This window comes from Ceratosolen solmsi, unplaced genomic scaffold (genome assembly GCF_000503995.2).
Source record: "Ceratosolen solmsi marchali unplaced genomic scaffold, CerSol_1.0 scaffold41, whole genome shotgun sequence".
Classification (NCBI taxonomy): Eukaryota; Metazoa; Arthropoda; class Insecta; order Hymenoptera; family Agaonidae; genus Ceratosolen; species Ceratosolen solmsi.
Window position 1 is genome coordinate 7,916,005 of NW_011948424.1, and position 17,042 is coordinate 7,933,046.

A 17,042-nucleotide genomic window follows, 5' to 3' on the forward strand; every position below is an offset into this window, starting at 1 on the left:
CATAGGTTATTTAACAACTAATGATTTATCCATTTAAGCAATTTATATAACAATGATATGAAATATTTATATATATGCAAATAAAATAAACAACTGGAATATGACCATGTAATACGGAATTACGATTTCTTGTTATAGATTTTTCATAAGGTGTTGCTTATCTTGTAACATTGTCTTCAACAAATTGATATAATACATATTATTGATAAAGAAATATTCCTCCTTATGTCAAATATATGCATATTTCAGAATCTCATTTGCATATTACAATATATCAAATATTAATAACAAGAAGCTTATTGCATTAAATTGTACGCTGTATTCTAAAAAACTAAATTTATAATTAGTTTTTTTATATACATATTAACTAAAAATATCTTATTGTGTATTAAGTTATTCTCATTTATTATTATTAAGTAAGTCTCATTTTTTTTTTTTTTTTTTTTTTTTTTAAATGATACATACTGTGATTAAAATTTCTTATACTTATGATTAAAAAGATAAAAATTATTTAAAAATAAAATTCTATTCACAATTTTTATTGGTACAAAATGAAAATTGAATTAAAAATTATAAACTTTTATATTGAATAACCCTTGCATGTATGAGAATTAATTTTCATTTGCAGTTTAAAAAAAAAACATTATTAATTTTGAAATAATATTAATTATTTTACGAAATGTAATTAATATGGTTTGCTGCATCAACATTTTCATTATAAGCCATAAGGTAAAATTATGGAAAAATAGGAAAAACAAAGTTATAAATGGTATTAGCAAAAAATAACTATCGTTTTAATTATACCAATTTTTTAATAGGATACATGAAATGCAATTCCATTTCAATATAATTGTATAAAAATATATGGACCTCATTGTGAAAATAACAATAATAACAATCTTCACCTTACTATTGTATCATTAGAAGTGTAATTTTACATATATATATATATATATGTATTAGTCTTTTCTATTTCAAGAGATAAAATGAATTATGAACGAATTAGTTATCTTTTTACGCGCAATATGTTTTCATTGTTATCATGATTATAAAATTATTTCAAATACTAATAAATAAAAAAATTTAAAAATTAATTTTTACTTGATCAATAAGTGACAGTAAGTTACAAACGATTTAAATAATTCTGATAATTAAAATTCAATTTTATCATTTAATCAAAGACACTAGTTATAACATTTATAATAATTATATTTTAATTACTAGCTTCAACTAAAAGCTTAGTAAATGAATGTACTACACAAATATCTTATAGAATTTGTATAAAACTATATTGAACATTTTCTTAATTCTAATAAACTATTTTAAATAAAAAAAAAAATCTATTTTGTTAAATACATTTTTGATGATACAACATATTAATTTTATAAAAATATTATGTAATACATTTTATTTTATAAAAATATTAATCAATATATTTTATTTTATACAAAATTAATTGAAACAAAGAATATTATTTGGCAGATAAGTAAAGTAATTATACTTAAAAACTTTATGGAATAACTTAAAAATTATACATACATTAAAAAGATCGCAGGCATAGTTAGTATAAATACAATATCATTTTATAAAAATTAATCATTAACATTTTTGTTACATGTCTTCCAATTTTTGTTTTGAATGAATACCTGTGATATAATATCCTAATTACAGTAATCTGTTATCTCATTCACAAATTTGGCATGAATTTCTGACAAACTCTGGAAATAAAATTATTCTTATTATTTTTTAAACGATTAATAAATGTATAAAGACAAAATTCATTAATATTGTAGCCATTGCTTGTTAATTTTCATGCTAATTAGTAAATCATGCATAAATATATTTGTTAATTGTTTGCAAGTCTTCAGTGCTTATATCGAAGAAAAAAAGTATATTATTTTATATTTCCCAGTAATAAAATATACAAAAGGTAGCAAACTAAACAATGAAGTTCATTAATAATTATATATATTTGTAATGTATATTTGTAATGTTTGTAGTTTGCTTTTATATCATGATTCAAATTATAAATGTGATGACTATTACAGGAACAAATTGCTATTATGATCATTCAAGTATTTTTAATAAAATAGTTATAAAATATACAATTAAAAAATTCATGAATATTTTTTTAATAATTTATTTATTAAATTAACTATACCAAATCACGCGATTTTCTGAGCATAACGTTGATGAGATTCTTCCTCCTCTTCAATCAACTTATAATGGACAGCACTGAGAGCCTAGACATTGCAAAAGTTATTTGCAAAAGTCAATTAAAAATAAGCTAATAAATAAGATAAATTTAGAAATCAGCCCTTTGCAATTATGTCTAATTAAATATGAATGTTATGATAAAAAGAAAACTACGTAGGAATCTGCAGAATGTATTAAAATACCTTAAAATATTTTACAGTTTTAACACGTAGTTCTAATGTAGCATCCTCATCACAAATAATTATTGTACGAGGATGTTGTTGAAATGCTGATACAGTCCACATATGATTAATTCCTTCTTCTATTGCCTTGTAAAGAGCAAAAGCTTTATGAGATCCAGTAATTAAAATCATGACCTCTACAGCATCCATTACAGTACCAACTCCAACAGTTAAAGCTTGTTTTGGTACTTTATTGATATCGTTACCAAAAAATCTAGCATTTGCTTCTAATGTATCTTGTGCCAAAGTTTTTACTCTAGTTCTTGATGTTAATGATGATCCTGGTTCGTTAAATGCTATGTGACCATCAGGACCAATTCCTACATTTTGGATTATTTTAATTAGTTGTTATATAAATCAATCATTTTATCAGTTTAAAAATAATTTGTCTTATTATTAATATAGTATAAATATTATTTAGTTCTGGATTTAAAATTATATAATATAAATATATACTATTTACTATAATATAAATTGGTATTTTAATATATTTTATAAAACTATAGAAAAAATTTATGAATACATTTAAAGTCTGCGTGTATATTTTATGAATACAAGTATTATTTATACCTCCAATAAATAATTCAACTCCACCGGCTTCTTTTATTTTTCTTTCAAACTCATTGCATTCATATGTCAAATCAGGTGCATTACCATCAAGAATATGAACATTTTCAGGATCGATATCTATGTGCTTGAAAAAATTATGATACATATAATAGTGATAAGATTCTTTATGTTCTCTTGGTAAATTAACGTATTCATCCATATTAAAAGTTTTCACATATTTGAATGATATTTTTCCAGCCTTATAATATTCTATAAGCTTCTTATACATTCCAAGAGGTGTTCCACCTATATAAAATGAAAATTGAAATTATATTATTCAATTAGAAAGGAGTGATCAAAAGATTTTGAAAATTTTTATAATATACCAGTTGGTAATCCAAGGACAAAATATTTATTATTATCTGGCCTAAAGTCTTTTATTCGTTTCACAACATATTTTGCTGACCATTCAGCAACATTGCTAATATCATTACAAATTACCAAACGCATTTTTCTCTATTTGTGAGGAAATCTGTCAAAAATAATATAAATGCATTAAAATAGAAGTTATTCAGAAATATAAATAAATTTCATTAAAATTTCTCATAAGTAGCATTCAATATAAATGTTGATGCGGATTAAAACTAATTAGAGTAAGATCAAATAATACATATAATTTTTTAATATCTACAGACACCTGATAATTATTTATTAAAAAAAAAAAATAAATAAAGCATACTTTTGTTTATTATGCTTGATTCAACTTTCACAGTATATGACTTTATAAATCTGTATTATAAAATTTGAAAAAAAAATAAAAAGGTTAATTAAATTAAAAAAAAAAATAAAAAATAAAAAATATTGGAGCAATATGTTATGAACTATATAAAAAGCTACAATATTATTAAATGCATGACATAAAATAAACTCTTAATTAATACATATTCATTTAATAATTGTGTATGCGATTAACCTTAAAAACAGTTAAAACACAAGAATGTACTTTTCTGTCAAATTAAATCTAAAATTTGATTACATGAAAATATAAAAATCAAAATTGTTTAAAAATATTAGCTAGATAACTAAAAAATAATCAATGTTGCAAATACTGAAACATATAATTGAACTGGAACACAAATAAAAAATTTCTATTTAAGTAATAACGTCGGTCGGTATTCTCGATAAAACTTTTAACTTATAGTTAAAAATTGGATCAAAAGTGGAAAAATAATTTTATTATTGATATCAAATTGTTGGCATACGAATCACATTGTTGATATTTGCTGATATCAAGCAAAACCACGATATACTTAATCTAACCTGATTTATTTCCAGTGTTTTTGTTTTAATAAAAATTTTGCTATAGTACCTGCGAGTTTGAAATGAATAAAAATTTCCCTTCCATTACTATATACTACATATGTTAAGTTTCCACTTATATATTTATTATGTATATTAACATATAAATTTAAATCTATATTTTAATTAATTTAACAATTTTCCGAATTAACGTTTCTCTTTAAAATCCTAAACATTTTTATTAAATTTACTTATTAATATTATTGAATTTAAATTTGTTTTCGTGCATTATGAAAATTATTCACAAACACATATATATATATATATATATATATATATATATAGATTATATTATATTATGTTAAAAACAAATGTAACTCGAACATAAATCTAAAATTACAATTAACATTGTAAATTTTGATCGGTCAAAATGTTTCATAATGGTTATTTAAAGGGACAATTTTCAAGAATAACAAGCTATACGTATTTTAAGAAATTTCCCATAATTCCAAAGGCCAATGGTAACAAATTTTTTATATTTTTAAAAGATTTTTCAAGTTGAAAATTGTTTAAATTGATCGGCTTCATTAACGATCTTCTCGCGTACTTTATGCATACTACGATTTGCCAATTTATATTAGTCTATTATAAAAATAGCTTACATTAGATATTAATTAAAAAGTTTTATATTATATGATTAATGCAATTTTACAATGGGAAAGTTCTTTTTATGTGAAAAATGATATGTTGATTTGAAGTTTACATTGGTAGCCGTAACCTTCATTCCGCTATTTAATAATACAAAATTAAAAATTATACATTATTTAAAAAATGTTCAATTACATATTAAGTTCAAATGTATTTTATGAGAAACATTAAGTAAATATTTTGAATTAATCCGTCAAGAATATAATTGATTATATTGGATTTAAAACGCTATCAAGAAAGAATTGTTTTTATTTATGTTAAAAAATCTTGAATTCCAGCAGTTGTTTTTGCTTCTTTTTAATTTAATTTTTAATTAGTAATATATTTAATTTAATTTAGTAATATATTAGTAATATATTTAATTTAATTTAGTAATATATTATTAATATATTTAATTTAATAATCAATATAATAGATAAGGATATATTACGATGCAAAATATTGTTTATATTAGCTTATGAATTTTCATATTTTGTTTACAAATTAATTATATTGGTTTTTTGCAAATACGCAATTCCAGAATATAACTATATTTCTTTAATGTACCATATAATAAAACTATTCTTTATATTATTAAAAAATGTTTGTTGTTTTATTTATTAAAAATTTTCTACCGACATATTACCTAAATATTACCTACATACAGAACTATGTCTACATAAATTTCAGATTTTATTATTACAAATGGCTTTGCAAAAAATCATACTGGTGTAACGGCTTATATCCAAGACTATATTCCAAAATCAAATACAATTACAAATTTTCATTCTTTGCCACAATCGCAAACAGTATATCCATTTCATGGATTATCCTCATTATTACATTTAGAAATCAAGAAATCTTTAAGCTACTTTCAACCATCATGTGAAATAACAACATATTCACAACTTATGAGTTGTAACGTGGATGATGATTTGAAATGTCAAAGTAATAAAAAAAATGCTCGCCCTGAGATACCGGATTATTTGATCTTACTCACGGTAGCTACAACATTAAACATTTTTATTCACTATACATATCTAAAATAATAAAAATGATAATAATCTTACCAAAATTATTACAGAAATTGTAATGATTAGAAAATAAAATAAATAAGTAATATGTAATAAATATATTTTTGTTTGTAGATATTTATCCTTATAAATGATATTTCTTATAAGAAACGACTAAGGCAGGTGTAATAATTCGGTTTAAAGTAATTATTTAAAGTATGTTCATCTACAATTAAAATTCATTTTTAGAGCATTGAATGAATCACAAAAATCAGAACCAATGCCACCAGAACCAGAACCAGAACCAGAAACAGAAAATGGCAAGTGCTACAATTCAGTTTAAAGCAATTATTTAGAGTATGCTTAATTATAATTAAAATTAATTTTTAGAGAGTTGCTGTAAAAAAAAATAGAAGCAAAGCCATACAAATCAGCACCGGGGAATACGGATTAAAAATATATAATGTGTATTTGAATATATTACCTATGTGACATAAAGGAAACAAGCAGGCTCCCTTACACATACACGAAATGAATAAAATTATAATATAACTTTACCAAACAAATATTTTCTACATAAGAAATGAGGTCTGACGATTTTCTCACTAAATTAATTAAATTAAATTTAATGATTGGATCAGAAGTTAAAAGTATAACTTCATTATAAAAACCAAACTTTTATCATGCGAATTACAATGTTGATATTAGTCGATACTAAATGAAACCACAATATTCCTAACGCAACCTGTTTTATTTCCAGTGTTTTTGTTTTAATAAAAATTTTGCTATAGTACCTGCGAGTTTGAATTGAATAAAAATTTCCTTTCCATTACTATATACTACATATGTTAAGTTTCCACTTATATATTTATTATGTATATTAACATATAAATTTAAATCTATATTTTAATTAATTTAACAATTTTCCGAATTAACGTTTCTCTTTAAAATCCTAAGCATTTTTATTAAATTTACTTATTAATATTATTGAATTTAAATTTGTTTTCGTGCATTATGAAAATTTTTCACACACACATATATATATATATATATATATATATATATATATAGATTATATTATATTATGTTAAAAACAAATGTAACTCGAACATAAATCTAAAATTACAATTAACATTGTAAATTTTGATCGGACAAAATGTTTCATAATGGTTATTTAAAGGGACAATTTTCAAGAATAACAAGCTATACGTATTTTAAGAAATTTCCCATAATTCCAAAGGCCAATGGTAACAAATTTTTTATATTTTTAAAAGATTTTTCAAGTTGAAAATTGTTTAAATTGATCGGCTTCATTAACGATCTTCTCGCGTACTTTATGCATACTACGATTTGCCAATTTATATTAGTCTATTATAAAAATAGCTTACATTAGATATTAATTAAAAAGTTTTATATTATATGATTAATGCAATTTTACAATGGGAAAGTTCTTTTTATGTGAAAAATGATATGTTGATTTGAAGTTTACATTGGTAGCCGTAACCTTCATTCCGCTATTTAATAATACAAAATTAAAAATTATACATTATTTAAAAAATGTTCAATTACATATTAAGTTCAAATGTATTTTATGAGAAACATTAAGTAAATATTTTGAATTAATCCGTCAAGAATATAATTGATTATATTGGATTTAAAACGCTATCAAGAAAGAATTGTTTTTATTTATGTTAAAAAATCTTGAATTCCAGCAGTTGTTTTTGTAATTTATTGTTTATATTATCGCCTGTATAGATGAAGGAAAATATTTTTTCTTTTACTTACTTATTAATATTATTAATATATTTAATTTAATAATCAATATAATAGATAAGGATATATTACGATGCAAAATATTGTTTATATTAGCTTATGAATTTTCATATTTTGTTTACAAATTAATTATATTGGTTTTTTGCAAATACGCAATTCCAGAATATAACTATATTTCTTTAATGTACTATATAATAAAACTATTCTTTATATTATTAAAAAATGTTTGTTGTTTTATTTATTAAAAATTTTCTACCGACATATTACCTAAATATTACCTACATACAGAACTATGTCTACATAAATTTCAGATTTTATTATTACAAATGGCTTTGCAAAAAATCATACTGGTGTAACGGCTTATATCCAAGACTATATTCCAAAATCAAATACAATTACAAATTTTCATTCTTTGCCACAATCGCAAACAGTATATCCATTTCATGGATTATCCTCATTATTACATTTAGAAATCAAGAAATCTTTAAGCTACTTTCAACCATCATGTGAAATAACAACATATTCACAACTTATGAGTTGTAACGTGGATGATGATTTGAAATGTCAAAGTAATAAAAAAAATGCTCGCCCTGAGATACCGGATTATTTGATCTTACTCACGGTAGCTACAACATTAAACATTTTTATTCACTATACATATCTAAAATAATAAAAATGATAATAATCTTACCAAAATTATTACAGAAATTGTAATGATTAGAAAATAAAATAAATAAGTAATATGTAATAAATATATTTTTGTTTGTAGATATTTATCCTTATAAATGATATTTCTTATAAGAAACGACTAAGGCAGGTGTAATAATTCGGTTTAAAGTAATTATTTAAAGTATGTTCATCTACAATTAAAATTCATTTTTAGAGCATTGAATGAATCACAAAAATCAGAACCAATGCCACCAGAACCAGAACCAGAACCAGAAACAGAAAATGGCAAGTGCTACAATTCAGTTTAAAGCAATTATTTAGAGTATGCTTAATTATAATTAAAATTAATTTTTAGAGAATTGCCGTAAAAAAAAATAGAAGCAAAGCCATACAAATTAAATTGGAATGAGTTAACAATATTTGCTATCAAAGTAATTAACGTCAGATAATTTTCTGGATAAAACTGTTGAATATGTTGAAAATTGAAGTCGCAGTGGAGAATTTTATCATTTATAATTGATATTTGTTGAACTAAGCTAAATTACAATATTTTTAATAAAAATTTTACTGCAGTATGTGTTGTTTTATGAATAAGTATTACATTTTCATTATTATATATCATACTCAATAATAAAGGTTTAATGTATAAATTATATATATATATATATATATATATATATATATGCGTGCGTTTGTGTGTGTATATATATGAACTAATATTTTCATTGCAATATTTTCATTTAACAACTTTTAGAAGGAATTAATTTATATACAGAATACATTATAGTAGACTAAAATTAAATGTAATTTATTTACAAAATAAAAGTTAGTTTCTATATATAATTGTTCTTGCATACAACTATATTAATTATAGGTTATAATTCATGTTAAATAAATAGATTTTGTATATGAATGTTTGAAAATTATCATTTTTACAGACTAACTTTTTTAAGGATGCACAATTGTTTTTGTTATTTTCCGAAATGATATAATTTTTTGTATATTAAACAAAAGTAATATAATTTATAACAAGTCAATGTATTTTAGTACGATCCTGCTAATCGTTCTTGTTTTCTTATAAGATATTTTTGTAAGGCATCATCAAAAGCCTTACCAATAGTTCTTTTTGCCCAAATATTTATTCTTTTCTGTACCTCTGGCTGGGATTTTTTTTCTTCTATTGCCACAATCCTATTTTTAATTGTAGAATCTTCATCATGTTTTTCTGAATTTTCAGCTCTTTCTTTTAAAGTTTCATCTTTCATTGGTTTACTATTTTCTTCATTTATTTTAGTGTCACCTTCATCAAGCAATTTCTGTTTTTTAACATTTTTCTCAATTTTATTGCCTTTTATTTCCTCCAATTTTAGTTGATCAATTTCATTGTTTTCTTTTTTTTCCAACTCCTGTTCAGATTCAGGTTCTGAGGTATCATCAGCTCTTTTTCTATACTGTCGTTTATTTTTCTTTTTTATTATAACGGTGGATTTTGGTGTATCTTTGGAATTTTCAATATCAGATTTACTGCTTTCTTCTGATTCAGAATTTGAATCAATGGAATCATCCTTATCACTTTCACGTATAATTTTTGTAACAATATTATTTTTATTTTTTGATTTCTCTTCTTTAGAAACAATTCCTAAATCAGAATTATTTCTATTCACAGTTTGCCTATACAAATGTCTATAAAATCCAGACATATCACTTTGCTTTGTTACATCTGCTATAGCTTCTAATCTATCTTGATTTTTTCTTTCTTCCTCGAACTTCTTCATTTCTTCTAATTTTGCTTTATAACTTGACGTCACATATCTTTCTTTATCAGGAAATATAGCATCTTCAGCTTCAATTTCTTTTTGAATCATTCTATCTTTACGTAATTCTTGTTCTTTTTTTCTAAGATCTGCACTTTTTAATAAATTGTCTATATATTTTGCTTTTTGCTTTACATTTTTAACACATTTATCTTCTTCCTTTGTACGTTCAATCTCATCATAAACTTCATCGTATTGAAATATCGTTGGATTTTCTCTTAACGCTTTCTGCATATTTAATTTGGTTTGCTTCTTTATTTTATTTCTTTCATTTTCTACCTTTAGAGCTTTTTTTACCCAATCAGTTCCTTCTTCTTCTTCAGATTCATCATCATTACCAAAAACATTTCCTGCTTTAGGAGTAGATAATTGATTTTTCTTTGGTAATATAAGCCCATATCTAAAATAACAATACAGTGATATCTTTTTTGGGATAAATATTATGATATATTTGGTATTATATTGGTATAATAAAAATGTTCATAATTACAAGAATTATTTCTTATAATTATCATATAATTATATCTTATAGTATATGGTTTATATACTTTTTTGAATATGAGAATATTTTTTTTAAAATATACTTATAAGTTTAAACTCTATATAATACGTGCAATATTTAATAAATCAATTAAACCATAAAATTGTATATGCATTAGATATAAAAGTGTTGATTGAATTTTTCTCAATAATAGTTCTAGATGCGTACAAATAGTTCACTTCATTATTAAAATTAATATATATTTTACATTATTTACTTACTGTTTTTTGTTTGCCATTTCTAATGTTTGTTATTTATGGTGTTTTTAATGGTATAACTAACCTATTTGAAATTTACGAAATGTATGATTTAAGTATCAGCTTATGCTTATATATTCGATTAGATTCAAACTTTCAAGCAATATTTAAATTTCAAGGCCAAAGCTAATTGCAAATATGCGCACTAAATTTAAATTTACACAGCGAGGGATTTAATGAAAATTATTTTTTATTGATTATTACCATATCAAATATTCATATAAGTTATAGATGTAAAATAGGAAAATATTTATAATTCTTCATCAATATTCTTATTATTCACCAGTTGCGATTAATTAAATTTTATGGGAATGAAACAAAATCTATTTGTTATAATATAAAATCTAATCTACATATATATATATATATGCAAATAGGTAATAAATAATTGATTATAATTTAAGATAAGAAATGCAAACCATGATTATATAAGAACAAATTACTTAGAGCTAAATTCTAATATTAAGAGTAAGGAAGTAAAAAAAAAACAACGTAACAAAATTAAAAATTCAAACCGATTATTATACAAATGAATGAAAATAGAAGATTTTAGCTTGTTCGTATAAACGTTATCATTTCATTACTAAATTGACGATTGAAATTTCAATAATACAAAAAAGAAAAAAAAAATTTAACCTAACAATCTCATATCAGATATTAAAAATTAACGAAGAATTAAAAGTTACAAGGAATTGACAAAAATATTTTTATTAAGATATATGTATATATATTAACAATGGTTTAACTATGTTTATATATAATCTCTGTATTCTTTATTTTTATACTTTTTATAAAATTTGTTATTATTATTCATATAATAATAATATAAATTTATATATTTATATAAATAATATACATTGATCTATATATATTCTATATATATATATATATATATATATATATATATATATATGCCTTATTTTTTTTCTTAAGCAAAATTAAAATAAAGTTATTCAAATATATGAATATTCAAAAAAATTAATAGAATAATGAAAAAAGAATAATTTTATTAGGAAAAATCAAAAGTAAATATTTGATACATGTTTGTCGTAATTTTTGGAAGAAAAAAGGATTTTACAGATATTTTTATCATATTCAATAATTGTTTCCCATAGAGTGCAATCTATACATCCTACATATCGCCAATGCAATTTCTGTTTTTACAAGATAATGCACGCACACACAGAACATTGTACTGTGTAAACGGTAATACTTCGTGTGTAAGCGTATGTAACATTATAGTTGATGGGTTAAAATGTTGAGTTATGGCTGTGTCTCCGGGCAGTTTTCGAGAATAACTAGCCACACGTACATTAAGAATCTCTCGAAGCCTTTAAAAGCCTATGGTAATTAATACTTTTTATTTTTAAAAGAAATTTCAAAAGTTGAATAAAAAACCCCGGCCACGTTTGCGATCTTCTCGCACACTTTATGCATCCTATGATTTGCCATTTTTTACTAGTTTATTATAAAAATTGCTTACATTAGACGTTGATTAAGGGCTTTTATATCATTTTATTCGTGCAATTTTACAATGTTAAAGTTTTCATTTTATATGAAAAAAATATACCGCGTGTCTGAAGTTTGAATTGGGAAGTATAACCTAAATCTCGCTAATTAATTTATGAATACAAAAATAAAATATTTGAAATTACTATAAGAATATTTACTTTCTAATGTGTTTTAACTTGAATAAGTATATTGCTTGAATAAGTATTTTGAATGAATCCGTTTAGAATATAATTGATTACATTCGATTTAAAACGCTATCAACAAAACATTGTTTTATTTATATTAATAAATCTTAAATTACAAGTTATTTTTGTAATTTGTAGTTTCTATTATTGTCTGTCTAGATAAAAGAAAATATTTTTTTTTTTTTGCTTACTTATTATTAATAAGGATATATTGCAATGAAGAATATTTTTTTCATTAGCTAGTGAATTTTTATTTTTTTTATAATAAAATTGATTGATTTTTTACAAGTATACAATTTACAGAATATGACTATTTCTTCGGAATTCAAATTTTACTTTTATTTCAAATAATGATTTATACTTGTATATATATATATATATATATATATATATATATATATATATATGTATATTAATTCATATATAATTTTTTAGATTTTGTTAATATAAATTACCTAAAGTACAGCAATAAAGGTGATAAAAGTAAACCTGGAGTAACTGCTTCTGTTGAGGAATGTGTTCCAAAAGCAAATAAAATTAAAAATGTTACTCCGTTGCCAACATTGTCAGCATCAAATCCATTACAGGGATCTTCACCACCTTTATATTCAGAAACAACACAATCTAAGAACCATTCTCGACCATTATGCGAAGACAAACCATGTCCTCCATTACCTGAGTTTCCTCCAATATGCGAAAAAAATAAATGTGACGATTCAGGAGGCAAAGGTTTTTGGCAAAGGTGTTGGGCGACTTGGTATATATGGGTACCTGCATTGTTGTCAGCAGGACTTTTATCATATGTAAATATTTTCATTCTTAACAATGATGTTAGAATAATTTTTAAAGAAAAGCGAGAATGTATGAAAAATTAAATAAATAAGAATTACGTAATGAATATTACATATTACTTATTTATTTTATTAATTAATGTATAATGACATATTTTATTTATAGGTTCTGTTTCTTCAAACAGATAATAAAAGTAAAAAGCGCAAAAGTATGTACTCTAAAGTATTTTGTAATGTTTAATTATGTTTAAATTCATAAATATTCATAAATATTCATAAATACAATTGAAATTAATTTGTATTTATAGAGTCGTTCGTATTTAATAAGATTAAAAGGGAAAAAATACAAAATCCTTCATCTTCCTGTTCCATACCAAAAGAGGTACCATATTTGGTGGTAGGAGCTGGTACAGCTGCATTTTCAGCATTTCGCTCAATTAAAGCTAATGACCCTACAGCCAAGGTAATATGAATTTTTTGTTCAATTTAGTAATTATTCAAAATAATATTCATAATAATTAATACCTTATACTTAATGATACTTATTAATAAATTCATGTAGGTATTAATGATAACTAATGAAGGAGATTTACCTTATATGAGGCCTCCATTATCCAAAGAAATTTGGTACAACAAAGATGAAACTTTAATATCTAAATTAATATTTAAGCAATGGAATGGATCAAAAAGAAGGTAATCAAACTATGTAAATGAATTATTATATTTAAATTAAATAATTTATTTGTATTTTAATAATCATGTTGTATAATAATATATGTTAATCATTTTTTCTATTAGTTTATATTACGAACCTCCTGAATATTATATGAAAGTTAATGATTTAGAAAAGTCAGAGAAAGGTGGTGTAGCAGTGGTAACTGGTTGGGATGTGAAAAAAATCGATGCTACTAATAGAGTTGCTTATTTACAAGACGATTACGAAATTAAATATGACAAATGTTTAATTGCAACTGGTGAGCCTTTATTTATAAATGCTCTAATAATTTGATTCGTTACTAATGGTAGACATGCATTTGATAATTTTTAATGAACAGGTGCATCACCCAAAAATTTATCTTTATTTGATTCAATGAGCGAAGAGATTAAAGAAAAAATTATTCTATTCAGAACAAAAGACGATTTTTTAGAATTAATGTATAATGTTAAAAAACCTGATGTTAAGGATATACTTGTTATTGGGGGAGGTTTTCTAGGATCAGAGCTATCGACTTCTCTAGTGCGAAATCGTAAGTTTTATTAATTAATATAAGAATTGTTCTTCTTTATTTAATTCATTTAACTTCCATCCATTAAACTTCTCCATTTAATCAAAATTTTGTATTGACAGTTACGTCTAATAACAAAAATGTGTATCAAGTTTTTAAAGAAAAATATATATTATCACAAGTTTTACCTGAATATTTAAGTAAATGGGCTACTGAGCATATAGAAGCTGATGGTGTGAAATGTGTGCCTAATCTTGAAGTTCATGATTGCCGAATGAAAAATGGTCGACTGTCAGTTATGCTCACGAATGGTAATGTTGTAAGTATAACATAATTCATTTAAGTATATTTATATTGAATTATTGTTTATATTGTATTTTACAAAATATATTTTGGAATTAATTACTTTATTTTACTAATTTATAATTTAAATAATTTTTTTTTTATAGATCGAAGTTGATCAAATTGTAGTAGCAATAGGTGTACAAGCAAATACGGCCTTAGCTAAGGAATCTAATTTGGAAGTTGATTCTGAACAAGGTGGCTTCTTAGTTAATGCTGAATTAGAGGCCAGAAGTAATTTGTGGGTAGCAGGTGATGCTGCGTGCTTTTATGATGTTAAATTAGGCAGAAGAAGAATAGAACATCACGATAATGCGGTTATATCAGGAAAAGTAGCTGGTGAAAACATGGTCGGTGCAGGCAAACCGTATCTGTATCAATCAATGCTGTGGTGTGACCTTGGACAAGAAATTGGATTTGAAGCTATTGGAATCATTGATTCAAATTTAGAAACTGTTGGAGTATTTGCTAAAGCACCAAAGCCTGAAACCAAATTACTCCCAGTGGCTGCTGATGAAAATGTAAAGGTCTGTATAGTTTTGAATTTTTAGAAAATTTATTAAAATCATCGTTAATGCATTTAATATCGTAATTTACATTTATATGTAATTTAAATAAATTTTGAAAATTTTTGAAAATATTGCCAAATTATAAATCATCATACAAAGATTTAAATCGGGTCTAGTTTTAAAATTGTAATAATAATTGAAACTTAGATTAAGTATAAACCAGTTTAGCTATTGTATCAAAGAAAAACGTTTGTATAATATTAATTAAAAATATTAATTTTATTTCAAAATTATTTATGAAAATATCTTATTACAAATTTATTATTAATATCACTGAATAAATATGTCAAGTCATGTAAAATTAAAATTATTTTAATTAATTTAGTTTGAGATATCTTGAAATTCGGATTAGAATCACATAATTGTACTAAAACAGTATGAATAAAATATAATAAAATATGTGATAACAACTTTAATTTTAATTATTTTACACTATAAAAGCATTTAATTTTCATGAAAAATTACTTTTAAAAAACCGTAAATATAAAATTTATCATAATAAGCTCCGAGTCCTTGCAATATAATTGTTATATTTTTTACAGTTAAAAGTAAATAAAAAAGAAGTAAAAAATACAAACAATGTTTTGGTACAACGTAATGAAGTATATTCAGATGGGCAGAATGTGAAAGAAGAACACGAATCAGCAGAAGATGATTATGGAAAAGGCGTTATCTTTTATTTGCGGAATGATACTGTTGTAGGCATTGTCTTGTGGAATATTTTTAATCGCATGTCAATTGCTAGACAGGTAAATAGAATTTTAATATTGATCGATCATTATGAAAACTTTTACTCCTCTATAAGTAATAAAAGTAAAGTAATAATATCTCTATAATAAAATATTGAATGGTGAATATATTTACAATGTATAATAATAATATAAGTTATTTTTGTAAATAGGTACTTGCAAGAGAAACAAAGAGCGATGAATTAAATGAAGTCGTTAAGCTTTTTACCATTCACGAAGATTAAAGAATTAAAATATTTAAATATGTTTTCGTAACATTATTGTTTTGTATATATATGAAAATACTTTTGATTAAGTTGAAAGACTTAATCTGTATTTGTACCACTATTCCAATTTCTTACATCTTATTCTGATTGACATTGAATTCTTGGTAAATTTTCAAGAAGTATCAATTGCTTATAGTATGAAAAAATTGCATTTATTTTAACTGCTAATCGTGGTATTGTGAATTTTAGCAGAAAATAAAAAAATTAATTGCTAAAAAACAAATTATTTGTTTACATATAATGTTTAAATGTTATTTAAACTTTAAACGCTTTAAATTAAAATTTTTTATCAACATAACTTCAGTATTGTATATTATGAAGATCTCTATAAAAAGTCATTACGAAACCAGTGCTTCTTTCAG

At 23.2% G+C, this 17,042-nt stretch overlaps 3 protein-coding genes across 4 annotated transcripts; 1 reads left to right on the forward strand and 2 right to left on the reverse strand.

Moving 5' to 3' along the window:
* Positions 1 to 1,573: 1,573 nt before the first annotated feature.
* Oscillin (glucosamine-6-phosphate isomerase Oscillin) lies at positions 1,574 to 3,519 on the reverse strand. Of its 2 annotated transcripts, XM_011500158.1 has the most exons (5): positions 3,374 to 3,519; positions 3,009 to 3,293; positions 2,400 to 2,758; positions 2,162 to 2,243; positions 1,574 to 1,718 (listed from the first exon to the last, which is right to left on the reverse strand). In XM_011500158.1, the coding sequence occupies exons 1-4, from the start codon at positions 3,495 to 3,497 to the stop codon at positions 2,166 to 2,168; spliced, it is 846 nt and encodes a 281-aa protein (XP_011498460.1). In that variant the 5' UTR covers positions 3,498 to 3,519; the 3' UTR covers positions 1,574 to 1,718; positions 2,162 to 2,165. The 2 variants fall into 2 exon arrangements, with proteins under 2 accessions (XP_011498460.1, XP_011498461.1); XM_011500159.1 differs by lacking the exon at positions 2,162 to 2,243.
* Positions 3,520 to 9,466: 5,947 nt separating this feature from the next.
* Positions 9,467 to 11,061, reverse strand: LOC105362676 (nuclear speckle splicing regulatory protein 1). Its single transcript, XM_011500160.1, has 2 exons — positions 11,005 to 11,061; positions 9,467 to 10,642 (listed from the first exon to the last, which is right to left on the reverse strand). Exons 1-2 carry the CDS (start codon positions 11,019 to 11,021, stop codon positions 9,472 to 9,474), a joined length of 1,188 nt encoding a protein of 395 aa, XP_011498462.1. The 5' UTR covers positions 11,022 to 11,061; the 3' UTR covers positions 9,467 to 9,471.
* A 1,201-nt stretch (positions 11,062 to 12,262) lies between these two features.
* Positions 12,263 to 16,903, forward strand: AIF (Apoptosis inducing factor). The gene is made up of 11 exons (XM_011500250.1): positions 12,263 to 12,386; positions 13,173 to 13,540; positions 13,695 to 13,737; positions 13,837 to 13,991; positions 14,091 to 14,221; positions 14,327 to 14,502; positions 14,584 to 14,775; positions 14,877 to 15,073; positions 15,204 to 15,617; positions 16,208 to 16,414; positions 16,567 to 16,903. The coding sequence occupies exons 1-11, from the start codon at positions 12,296 to 12,298 to the stop codon at positions 16,636 to 16,638; spliced, it is 2,046 nt and encodes a 681-aa protein (XP_011498552.1). The 5' UTR covers positions 12,263 to 12,295; the 3' UTR covers positions 16,639 to 16,903.
* The last annotated feature ends 139 nt before the right edge of the window (positions 16,904 to 17,042 follow it).